This window comes from Diprion similis, chromosome 4, assembly GCF_021155765.1.
Source record: "Diprion similis isolate iyDipSimi1 chromosome 4, iyDipSimi1.1, whole genome shotgun sequence".
Classification (NCBI taxonomy): domain Eukaryota; kingdom Metazoa; phylum Arthropoda; class Insecta; order Hymenoptera; family Diprionidae; genus Diprion; species Diprion similis.
In genome coordinates, this window is record NC_060108.1 from 27,274,608 (window position 1) to 27,287,434 (window position 12,827).

Genomic DNA, 12,827 nt, shown 5'->3' on the forward strand with positions numbered 1-12,827 from the left:
ACGAATCGAGGTGATATTATTATTAATTTCCGGCGTACCAGATTGGCGCCGTGCTCTGAATTTGTGTAAATTCAAATTGGGGGCGTAAGTTTGAGTAATATCGTAGAGTTAATTAATCCAGTATAAACCCTTTGCCCCGATTCGTCGTTGAAATCTAATGAACCCCGTGTTTTCCTTGATATGTTCCAGGAATTCCTACTGGCGATAGACGTTACATCCAGCGGGACACCCGAGGAGAAATTAAAATGGGCCTTTCGAATGTACGACGTAGACGGAAATGGCGTCATCGACATCCAGGAGATGACGAAGATTGTACAGGTAACGAAATCCCGTTCGTCATGTTTTTATCCTACAATGGAGAAGAGTCTTCCACCAGCCCGGATGATTTCGACGTTGTTCGATGACGAGGAACTTCCCCAACAGTCGTGTTCTAGGAACCGCTTCAACTTCCGGCTTCATTTCTTTCGCAATCTCATGAGTTTCTCGTAGTCACAGAACCGAAGTATAAAAAAAAAAAAAAAAATTCAACACACCTTGGAACTCCATTTCTCTCCAAACTCATCAATCACGAATCGCCTATCTCGGCCTAATTGATAATTTGACTTGGAAAGTTAAAACAGTCGATCCGACACTTGCTCCCTAAGTTCCCGGCCCTCCCTCCCTCCCACCTTCGCCGCCCCTTGCCTTTTAGACCTGCGACGGAGGGCTGTCATCGGGGAAATTGGGTCAAGGGACTCGACTAAATCACTGCGTCGGTGTCACCCGCGCTTTACGTAGCGCTGACGTCAACGTACTGATGAGAAGAAAAAAAGAAAAAATTAAATTAAAAGAAAAAAAAATGAAAGTCGAGGTATCGTTTCGGTTTTTGAATTATTCTTTCGCCAATAATTCATCAGATTGAATGAAAACGCGAGAGGTGAATATTATAATGAATATGCAAAGGCGTCCAGTGAGTTTATTGTCGAGGCGTATATGTATATAATGATTTTGCCGCTCGCGCGCGCGCGAGCTTTCAAATAATAATTGGACCGAGGTATACATTCGCAGATGAAACTGTGAAAAAGTTTTATTCAGAGGAAAATCTCCAGGCCTGCAGACGGTAGGCACGTCTCGGAAATTATACGCTTCTCAAGACGCCACTGATGCTAAATGAGAGAAGGAAGAAGCGTATAATTAATTAGGGAAGGTAAAAAGGCGAATGAAAAATCGGTAAAGATTTGCATATACTTTGTACTAAAGATACTTGGAAATTTAACTTGCAACGGTCTTTCTGTAATTTATCAACAATTTGTTGATTCGTTTTGGCAAAGTTTGATCAAAGTCTTGTAATAAAACGGAGTTCAAAACTCCGATATCCGTAATATAACTTTTCCCAACGCCCTAAGGATCGTGGAATTTTAATGGAAGTAAGTCGCTAACCACTTACTGTAATTAATTACTTCAAAGAACTTGAGCAAAGTGGTGGACCCACGACGCTAGTCAGCTGAAACAAAAACGACCAGGTTTCCGAGACGCGTGCAAAGTATCAGAGGATCGCTACACAAATACGTATAGCCTGATGTAAATAAGCTAGAAAATCACTAAATATAGTACGTATAAAACGGCGGAACTGAAGTTGATCGAAGTCATCTGATTCCGTTAATATCGTCAGTCACGACGCTGCAGAAAAATAAAAAAATAGAAACGACCAACAATTTGAAAATCATAAGAACCCAGCTATCAACAACTCCGGAAACTTTTTATTATTGGATAGTCGTTTTGCAAAGAATTAAGTGTCTTCAAGTTTAATTTACAGATTTCCGGTTTCTGGTACTTGATAAAATTGAACGTCGTCACGGTTGGCAGGCGTTTAAATTGAGAGCTTTCACGGTAACGAGATCACGTCTAGATATTCTTGGAAGAGGTTGTTTTTTAGCTACAATAAATTCTTGCTATACTTCTCCGAGTCACGAGTATTTTTTTTTCCAGATGACAATTATTCATCGTATTCAATTATATTCGAGGTTGAAGAGAGCATTATACCTCTCTCACTAAATTTATCACCTTGATGAAATGGGAAGCGACGATTAATCTTCTCGCTGATTAATTCTGCAGAGAAATTTTTTGCTCCTCTTTCCGACGCCTTGGTTCATCTTGGGCCTAAAAAGCTACGGCACGGTCACTAGAAACGATGTCATTGTTGAAGTTGAAAAGGCGCGTATATCTGTATTGCAGATTTTCTGAAAATTACACTATACATGTATAAAAAGTATTGAAAACACTTGTTCATTGAACATAAAAGGGTCCGTCGTGTGCAGAGCCTCTGATTTTCGACCTCATTTCAGGCATAAAATTGAAAATAATATACCAGCACTTGTCAGTGGCATTTAAAGATTAAACGTCAACATTGCGATGCTAATTTCGTTTATTCCATGTATAATCAAATTACGAATCGAACGACTATAATTGTGTAAGCCGGTTGGATAATCGCATGATTAACGAGGGTAATTGGAACAACGGTTTGTCATCAGCATCCATTAGCGGTGCGATTTGAACCGGCTCTAATGTTACTCGACTATTTGTCCGTTAGGTGTGTCCGACATGTGACACCGCAATAATAACTGGGGGCTCAAATACGAACGAAGTGGATTCTCTTGACGCTATTTTACTTTGCTTATAATTCAACACATTAGCCTGGATATTGTTGGAAGTCGAACGGATTTTCCGAGCTGCGGTGACTCTTCGATTATAGTCGCATGTTTGAAAAAAATGAAAACAAACGTTCGGGCTGAAGTGTTGAAAAAACTTCATCTTGAGAAGAGTCGAACACGTACAATGTCTAATCACTTCCAAGGGCGTGACTCGAGGGCGGTTTTCGTCCTGCCAACATCAACGCGACGTTTCGCTCACAACGTCGGGGAGGAGGAGGGTTTCATCGAAGGTCTGGCGGTGGTGAAAAAAGCTCGAGTCAGCCACGGCATCGCGACCGAGTCGACCCTCTTCATCCCTCCCCGCACGTCCGACTGCGAACAATACAGTAATTAACGGAGCGAAGCTCAGGGGTGCAGAGCCTTCGGTTATAAATCCGGACAAATCAGGGCTGAGGCACTTTGGTACCTCGTTTGGCGATGCTCGTCGTGACCTCGATGCCTCGCCACGCGTCTTTGCTTCGTCGCAAGCTTGCGAAGGCGAAAAGCGAAAAGCGGGGTAAAAGCTCGGATCCGATCAAAAGGCTGGTTCTATGTACTTCCTGATCTCCGACGTGGACAAAGTACAAGGGGCTTTTTGCCGTGCGTCAATTCTACCATGAATTTTCATCGAAGTTCCACGAAGATCGGATCAAACACCCCATTCGAGTTTGCAGGATGTCGCTAATTCGTCTCACCGGCAAAAAACGAAACGGATAAAAGAAAATATCGGTCAATGCTTGTACCCTGGATACGGTTGCGGGATTAAGTTCATATAAAATCTTCAGATTTTCGAAGAAGTTGAGCTTTGAAAATGTGAAAATTTTCACACCAGCGGAACAAGCGGAGGGAAAGAATAAAAATGGATGAATTTCACCCGGACCAGTTGCAGGTTTGAAACATTGTAACGATCTAGGCGTTACAGAGAAAATGAACAGGTTCGTGAGCTCATTAAGCGAATAAACAGGCAAAAAAATTAAAAGGTGAGGGAACAATCTGTAATGGACAATCCGTGTTTGGAATTTAAAGTCTGAAAGAAGACTGTTTTTACAATAATATGGGTTGACGCAGCAACCTTATTCATTTGGTAACATGTGAAAGCTCTAGAGCGTCTTTCATCCATGACGACTACTGCATCGGAAAAGGGGTGTAGACGGGTGATTTCATCATTTGTAACAATAGTATAGAATGCCGTGTTGTCGTTCGGGTAACGAAAAAAAAGTATCGCCCTGCAGTATTTCCGGTTTCCGTTGGTTCGCTGCGCTCGTTTTCCTCTCCGCCGAGGGACACGATTCACCCTTGCGGGGCTTAACGAACCGATTTTGTACGTTGCTAGGAAATTCCAGAGGGAAATGGAATCTCGTTTGGCCAGGAAATCAATTCGTCCCCGACATATTCGCGGACGGCTAGTGGTCAGCGAGTCTTTTTGGAGGGTCGTCGAGTCCTTAGCGGCGTCGTGTCGCGCCACTTACGAAGGTCTTTGATCGGTGATGCGAGCCCTTTCGTAATTGGGAAAGACAATCGACTCGGAATCGAAGGTAACATAATAGTGTCAAGTACCATCCCCTCGCCGTCCATCGCGCTTTCGATCCTGCGAGGAGCTTGACGCCATGAAATGATTGCGAGTTAGCCAAGAGTTTCGTCCATTTGTAACAACCAACTAACCGCGGGCATTGTCAAACGCAGACCTCTTGGATGCGGATTATGCTAATTCATCCGAAGCCAATTTGCCTGTACGAAATACCGAAGGAACTGAGGTATACTTGCGCTACCACTTGTCGGAAATTGCACCCCCGAGCTTCCTTCCGTCCTCGCTTATACACAGAAATTGCTGAGGGTTAACGTCCTCTTAAAACACCTCGTCGAGCTCCGTAAGAACTCTAATACGACGGCTAGGTTAACGAAAAATTAGCCAACGTTTCGCGGAATGTGTTTTTATGGGGTTTAAAGTGAGGACGGATTCGATGGACCCAGTAGTAAAGTCCGTGTTTGGTCAGCCCTGCGGTTCCAGTTTATAGTACGCTGCTAACTTTTGAGGACCCTCGACTTTTGAGGACCCAGCCGGTAAATGTGCGAGAGTCCTTGGGTCTCGAATGGGGCGGCTGAGCGTGACGTCATACTACCCCACTCCAATCGAAGCAGGCAAATCATAAGGCTCTTATATTAATCAGATAAATTAACAACCGCTTTTGTTCGATTTTGTTTGGTTTGGTATTAATTGACACGATGAAAAAAATTTCAAATTTTTTTTTTATTTTTTCTCGTCTTTCAAACTGGTCGGCAAATGATTTGCAAATGATTTGCAAATGTGGTTTATCGCGTGTAAGAAATTCTACTTGTTCGTCGAATCCCCGAACGGGAGGAAACGAGACCTGCAATATATTGCTGGCAATGTTACAAATCTATCTTGTCCCCTCTGTTTCCAGGCGATTTACGATATGCTTGGCGCATGTTCGAGCAACAGGCCAGCCGACAGCGCTGAGGAGAGGGCGAAGAATATTTTTGCCAAAATGGACGAGAACAACGACGGACAGCTGACGCAAGAGGAATTCCTCAAGGGCTGTCTGCAGGACGAAGAACTCTCCAAGATGCTGGCACCTTAATCCCTATTCGCCGGAACAAGATAAGATATATATATATATAAATATATATATGCAATATGTTGAGTCTCTACACACAGTTACGTTTCAATAACAGCACAAATGAAACGCTATATATATATATACAAAATACCTACACTAATTTGCAATCGGTATGCGGCGTTGATCTTGATATATACATATATGCAACGGTCAGACCTGTAGCATAATGCGCTTTGTCTCCGTGTTATTTGAAACCGGATGAATCTTCCGTTCGTCATTTATCTTGAAAGAGATAAAAAAAAAAACTTTTCCGATACAAAAAATCTCTTTCATTTCTTTTGAATATTTTCATTATTTTTGTACTCCAAAGAAATGCGTATTTTTCGATTCGATAATCGTTTAATCAGGATGCGCGAATAAAACTTGGAGGAAAAGATGAAAAAAAAGATGTCTGACCGTCGTTGTTCCACGTTGAGGACGGATATTCAACCGGTATCAAGCTGCGCTAGCGATCATTGCAGTTAAAATATTCTACATTGAATCTGAATATCATTCTCAACACCTATATGTCGATTATTCGCAATACACCTATTATAAATATATATATACATATATATTATATCTTGATTGAAAATGCAATTATGCAAGTAATATACAGAAATGAATCGCGCTGCACGGTCCGATCATCCAGTCGTCTTTTATACATGTATAGGGGATCGCATTTGTTCTGAGCCAGGCTTACGCACGTAAAACGATCACGCACACATCATGCATATACAATATATTATAAACTAATAAATAATGGCGGCGAGAGAAAATGGAGTTCACATGTTGTATTATAAGGCTTTGACAATTACATCGATTTTAGTCGGTTATAACACATAATTAATCTTAAATTATAAATTATAAATTATACACACACACACACACACACACATACACATACATATATAATATATTATAATATATATATATATATATTAATTATATAAATATATAAGAGAATTGAGTGGCACATTCCATTTATAGATTTGCCAACGGAAACTATAAGCGTACATATGATGTGCGTTATAGGCGGAGATAACTAGTATAAATTATATAATAGCAGGGACGTAAAATCGAGGGTTTATTTCGTGGAAAATATTGAAATCGATAATTCGTATTTATCAAGCATGACTGCGGATTGGCAAGAGGAGGTTGGTAGTGCAGGGCTAAAATCAAGTCACGATTATGAAATTTAATATAAAATATTTGGTTGCAAAGAGTGAAATTGCGGCTTGAACAGCTATTGATCGAATGACGAGAATGAAGAAAAAATGAAACAAAGCGAAAATAATTCCAAATCGACCCCTCCGACGATACGTGTACCTACGCTCTGTTCCCGTTACCTTCGCGAAGAATGCGAAAGCGCAGAATTAAATTCCGATCGATACTACACGTCTACGTTATACCCTATACATGTGTGTACGTCGAGCTATTTTAAAAGAGAATCGTCTGCCGGGGTTCATTACACCCCCGTACCATATATATATACATTATAGGTATGTGGTGTTTTATTTGTCGGTTTGATTGTGGGTACAGAAATGCCTGGTTGAATTCTAACAGCCTCGTCACGTTCTATGTAAGTATAATATTTTGCGCGGAATATACCCTCTGAATTTATATTATAATGCACCCTACGATTTTGGTGGCAAGCAGGAAGCTTCTCGCGCTTTGAGTAAAGGAAAACAGAAAACAGAAAAGAAGTTGATAAAAAAATTTCCTAAATCTTTATATTAATATCTGATTGTTAGATTAAAGATTTCTCGAGGTTATTAATAAATTTCTTATTCTACGAAAGAAAGAAACAAATATTTCAGATGAATAGGGTTTTAATATACCTGCGTATTATATGCGTATGAACATGTATACATATATATTTATATATATATATATGTATATACAAATGTTCATATTACACCGTTATTATTGTTATTTCTGGTTATATATATATATATATATACATATATAATTAAATTATATATAAATAAATTTTAACATCCAACCAGCCATAACGATAAAAACGATGTAGTATGAACTTTTATATCACATAAAGATAAATATATATATATATATATATATATATATATATATATATATATATATATATATATATATATATATATATCACGCAAAGATAATATATACTTACGTTTACGATATTTGCACACCAGCTAGCATTTATATATTATTATTATATGATAAAATACGCGATAAATGAATAATTAATTCATCAATTAAATATTACAGTATAATTACTCATCGAATAACGATAATAATGATATGGAAATAACATATAGGATGCGATTACAAGAGAATGTGATCGAACGAAATGAAAAAAGAAACGACATTAAAAAAAAACCAATGCACGCTGTTCTTTGAGACATAATGCGTGTGCATTTGAAGCTCATCAATACATAGAATAATACCTTTGAAACGTTGTCGCGCAGCTGAAGCAGGAACAGCTCTATAGTAGTAACGACTTACGTTAGTCGATAAAATATTGGAAAACTATGAATTGGCAAAATACCCGTTGCTCATTACTTTTCATCAATCTCATTTTTGCCAGTCCAATGATTTATAGAGTTTTTAATGTACGCGGTTGAAAAATTTCATCATTCGCTCGCACTGAAGTAATTTAACTCATTATCAATGTGGATTTAGATTTGTTATTCGTCTCTGGAAATGGAAATTAAAGAAAAAAAGTGGGATATATATATATTTGCAGCGTCAGCGACAGCTGCGCGTACACGACATTCTGTCAATGCGGTATCTGAGCCGTGGTTTCCTGCAAAACGAATATTCAAATTTATTCCGATACCTAGGCATTGAATTTTTTTTTATTTCTCTCTTAGTCTCGATTTCCAAATTTTCTTGTCGTCTCTAGCAATTAGAAATATTGGACAAAAAATATCCCTTCACATGCTATAGCACTTAAGGTTACCTGCGTAAATTTTTAGCCAATCGCTCTTATCTATACCTACACGTACATAAAATCTAGCGATATAGGCATAAGGGGAATTTCAAGTTATAAAACGCTACGTAGTAACTTATTAATACACGTCATCTGCAAAGAGATTCGTATTTATACCTCTATATACATATATATAGATAATTATATATATAATTATACATATATAATTATATATACTATATGTAACGAACTATGAAGAAACGTACGCAGACTATTATAACATAATGTCTACATAATTAGTGATATAGCATTCGACCAATTGCATGTCTTACTTAGGAAAAAAATAATAATAATAAAAAAAAAAAACAGAAAACGACAAAAAAAAACAAACAAACGAATAACTAAACTATAAAAGAATACGATATAAAGTCTCTACGTCTGATCAAACTTTGCCACCGTGAGAGACTCGACGGCATCGCTCATCAATCGTTATGAATCGTCATTGACCTCGTATATTCGCTGAGAAAAATTTCCCGTTGCGATGATCGCTGAGGTCAGAAAAATAGGCAGATTTTACATTTTATTCGATCAATAACGATAATTTTACTTACCGTATGGATATCTTTGATTTCTTTCAATCGGAACGATGTAAGTCTGCCGTAGTTTTAACTTAAGCAATCACTGGAATTGGACCCTTCTTCTCAACGGGTCTGACGAGGATAAATCTGCAAACGGACCTGGCGTCTATCTCATCAATCGTACATCTAGTATATTAGCTACATATCATCATCGCGTCCTTCCATATATTTCTACAATACTTATATATATTATAACATTATCTTGTAACTTGTAATCGCAACTTTCTTTCTGTGTACGCTTTTAGGTACTTCTGTATACAATATATATATATATATATATATATGCATATAACTTAATGTATATATATATATACATTGTATGTAATATACGTTACGTAAATTACTTATATATACCTATTACTGTACGTAGAGTAAATTTTAACGCGGCAGAGCTGATTCTGCAATTCATATATTACCTTAAAATTATATACTTACACATGTACCGATAAATTATTGTTGTACCAGAAACACCAGTATTTACCCTTGCGTTTTTGATTGGTCCACCAATTCGTCGTTCGCAGCTTATACGTACCTTTTACATTAGTGTAAAGCAAAAACACTAGGGAAAAAAAATTGTCCTCACAGCGTGAGATAACTTCTCGTCGATTGTTTCCCTTTGCTTTTCACTCGAACTCGTACTGTTCTAAATACGTACAAAATGCATCATATATTAGCCGGCATCGAGTAATATTCACTGTATAATCCACTGCTGCGGCGGAAAGTCAAGCATCGACAATCTGTATAGAATGTTCATGAAAGATTTACGTGACATGCAGAAATAAAAATATTTCCAATTGCTTTCTGCGTAATTAGGCGGTGATATATAATGAATAAAAAGAAACTGGCCGTGAAAAACGAAATGCGGAGTTTTGTTGAATCTCCTCGTCACAAGTTGTACATATTATACGTTATCTTGATAATTTTATCACCGTATAATTTAAGCGATTATTGCCAAACCCCCTGCATGCGAATCGATTAAATGTGTGCAAGCTGAAATTTACTTATTGAAATACACCAACGAAATCAACGAATACGATGTAACTTACGCGAAATTTAATATTTTATATGACACTGCATCCAGACCTATATGTATCATAATTATGTGTAACGAAAAGCACGTGCTAAATAACCGAGGCCTTTATTTCGTTTGGTCAGTTCGCTCATTCGTTCGTTGATTTGACGAAAAAGGGTAAAACAAATTATTGTTCAAGGTGACGATCCTCTCGACGAGGAAAAAAGTAATGTCAATTCTCAAAAGAAAAATAAATAAATAAATAAAAAAAAAAAAAAAAAAAAAAAAAAGAACAAACGAAAAGAGAAAAAGAAGAAAAATATTAAACAAAGAATATAATATAATATCGAAAAAATTAAATCTGTGTACAACGATTACAATTCACCGTAACTCATTGTGCAATCTTGCTATATTTTATATTTTTCTACTTCGCATAAACTCCCCTTTTGCTGGATTTGCCCTAACTTCTTCGCTATCTCATAAACCGAATATTTGCATAACCGATTCGGCTTTAATCTCTCTCTCTCCTGTCTTCCTCCTCCTCCGTCATCGTCTGGAGCGTTTTGTTAGCACCCAACTAAACCTAATGCGCTTACCGCGTATTGCAAACAACACAAATCTAGGTATAGGCGTAAAAACTGCCCCTCTTTCGCCTATTTAGCTTAACGCATCGCGTTTCCCTTTCGCCTCTCGCTAGCTCTGCTTGCCAAGTAGTCGGACTCGACCGTTGAGTCAGACTGACTGACTGACTGTCAGTCCGTATCGTCCGTAACCGTACTCTCGGCTCTTTATAGATGGCGAATAACTCTTCGCGGGGTTATCGAACGAATCACTAATTACTAAAGCTTTATTGTTGCAAATTTTTGCAAAACTTCTCCTCTTCAGACTCCAACCGCGAAGTTATGATATAACAAACGATCTAGAGAAACTCGCTGTCGATTTCTTTTTTTTTTACACAAAACTGTTGCTAAATCGTGTCTTACGAACTTTACACCAAGGTGAAAAGTTTCTGATATCATTTCGTCTCACCTTTTTCATAAGCTAGCAAATTAGTATTAATCACGAAATTATGATATTTTGACGAAACCTTTTTCTTTTTATATTATTATTTTTTTCACATTATTATATCTTCGCCCTTGAGCACATCGGGATATTTATACCACGAGAATTCGTTTACGAAAAATGTATTTTCTATTTTTCAACTTTAACCCGTTAATCATTATCCCTAACTCAAACTTTATTTCACTATTCTGGATTGTAATTTGACTGATGTATAATAATTTGCACCGTGGTTGCCAATGCGACTCGAGATCTGATTACGAAGCAAAAGTTGTTGTTGTTGTTGTTGTTGTTGTTGTTGTTGTTGTTGTTCTTATTATTACTATTACTATTATCATTATTATTATTATTGAAATAAATTTACTGAGTAGTATTGTTTGAACATGAAAAATAATCTTGAATAATGACTTTTTTTTAATTCAGCGTCGGTTAACGCGTGCACGCATACATACCTGTATATGTATATGTATACAATACCTATATTATAATTATAACACGCAATACGCGAAAATAATTATATATACATTATAAATAAGTTCTGTAACGTTTTTAGGATGAATTGGAATACATTAAACGTCTGTGTTGTAATAGATAGTAATATTCTATGTTAGACACCGTGGGTATCGCATAGGCATAGTTTTTATACGTACACGCATTATGGGTGTGCAAATTGATTCTAACGTACGTACGTAGGTACGTGTGTATAATGTGAACAATGATTCTGGACACGCTGTAATATCGTTATATTGTCTGCCGGCACGTATCTACGTCGTATATTATACCTTGAATCGTACAGTTTATTATCATCACATGATACGCGTTGCGTTACACCGAGAGATGAAATTCCAAGTGCATACAAGAATGATTATCAATCCCATTTACACTTCCGACGAACTATATAGCACGTTATTGTATTATTGTACGTGATAAACGTCGGGTCTTTCAAAACCTTCGTGACGTCGTTTAGCCAAGTGACGCTATGATGTTTAATCTCGAAAGTTATACTTGTTAGTGGAATTGTGACGCTGATTATATAAGCAATTAATTCTCAAAACTCGTAGACGCGTCGGCTCATTCTATAACTACCCTAACAATCCGCAGCCTTTGACCATTCGAGTTCCCCCATTTTACTTGAACAAACAGCTGTATATTGTTACCTCGGATTAGGGCAACGCCCTCGTTTTGTTTGTTCGAATTCCCCCCGTAGCTTCCTGTTTTCAATTATAAAATTTGCGACGAGGAATAACATTTACCAACAACTTCGCTGCAAGTATCGAGGTTCTCGCAATTTTCCTAAAATTATTCGAATTTTATTACTTCGCGTAAACTTTAAAAGAATATGGTGTACATGGATATTGCAATCAAAAACTTACCATTATTTATGCGGATGATTATTTCCATAGCTTTGAGTAACAATGATCGTTGAAGTTCTGCGGAAAATTAGATTATTTCTATGAACTCTGAAACGTGAAAACAGATGGAGGTAAAGCCGGGCAGGGACATGGATTTATTCCTCGGAGATTCGCGAATCAGTCCTTTACTTTACAGCTCCACGACGACCTCAACCTACGCGGCACAGAGGATCCCAACTTTCGAGTTATAACTAGAACAACAACAACAAGAACAAGAACAAGAACAAGAACCGTATAACAGTTTCCATTTGCTCTAGCCATGCAGACGAATTGCTTCTAGCGTAGAAACCGCGCGCGTACACATTTGCCAGCACCTAGCGAATAATTCTCGGCACTAACAATCCAAACTGATCGTCGACGGGTCGCAACGAATGGGGCACCCACCCCCGTTAACGAGTCGGTCGATAGGCCTCCCGGTGCAATGGATAGTTTTCAATTAATATCCAAATGCATGCCCGGCTCTACCTCTCGCAGAGCCATGAAAATTCCTCGTTGCGGTGCAGGA

The 12,827-nt window shown here is 37.9% G+C and overlaps 2 protein-coding genes across 2 annotated transcripts in view; both read left to right on the forward strand.

The window, feature by feature from the left end:
* Positions 1 to 5,555, forward strand: part of LOC124405776 (neuronal calcium sensor 2) — a 33,015-nt gene extending 27,460 nt beyond the window's left edge. Inside the window, exons 4-5 of the mRNA XM_046880953.1 lie at positions 190 to 318; positions 5,093 to 5,555. Coding sequence (XP_046736909.1) covers positions 190 to 318; positions 5,093 to 5,269 — 306 coding nt within the window. The 3' untranslated portion in view covers positions 5,270 to 5,555. The remainder of the gene's footprint in view (positions 1 to 189; positions 319 to 5,092) is intronic.
* Positions 1 to 12,827, forward strand: part of LOC124405775 (neurocalcin homolog) — a 100,756-nt gene that overhangs the window by 82,926 nt on the left and 5,003 nt on the right. The gene's annotated exons all lie outside the window — the stretch shown is intronic.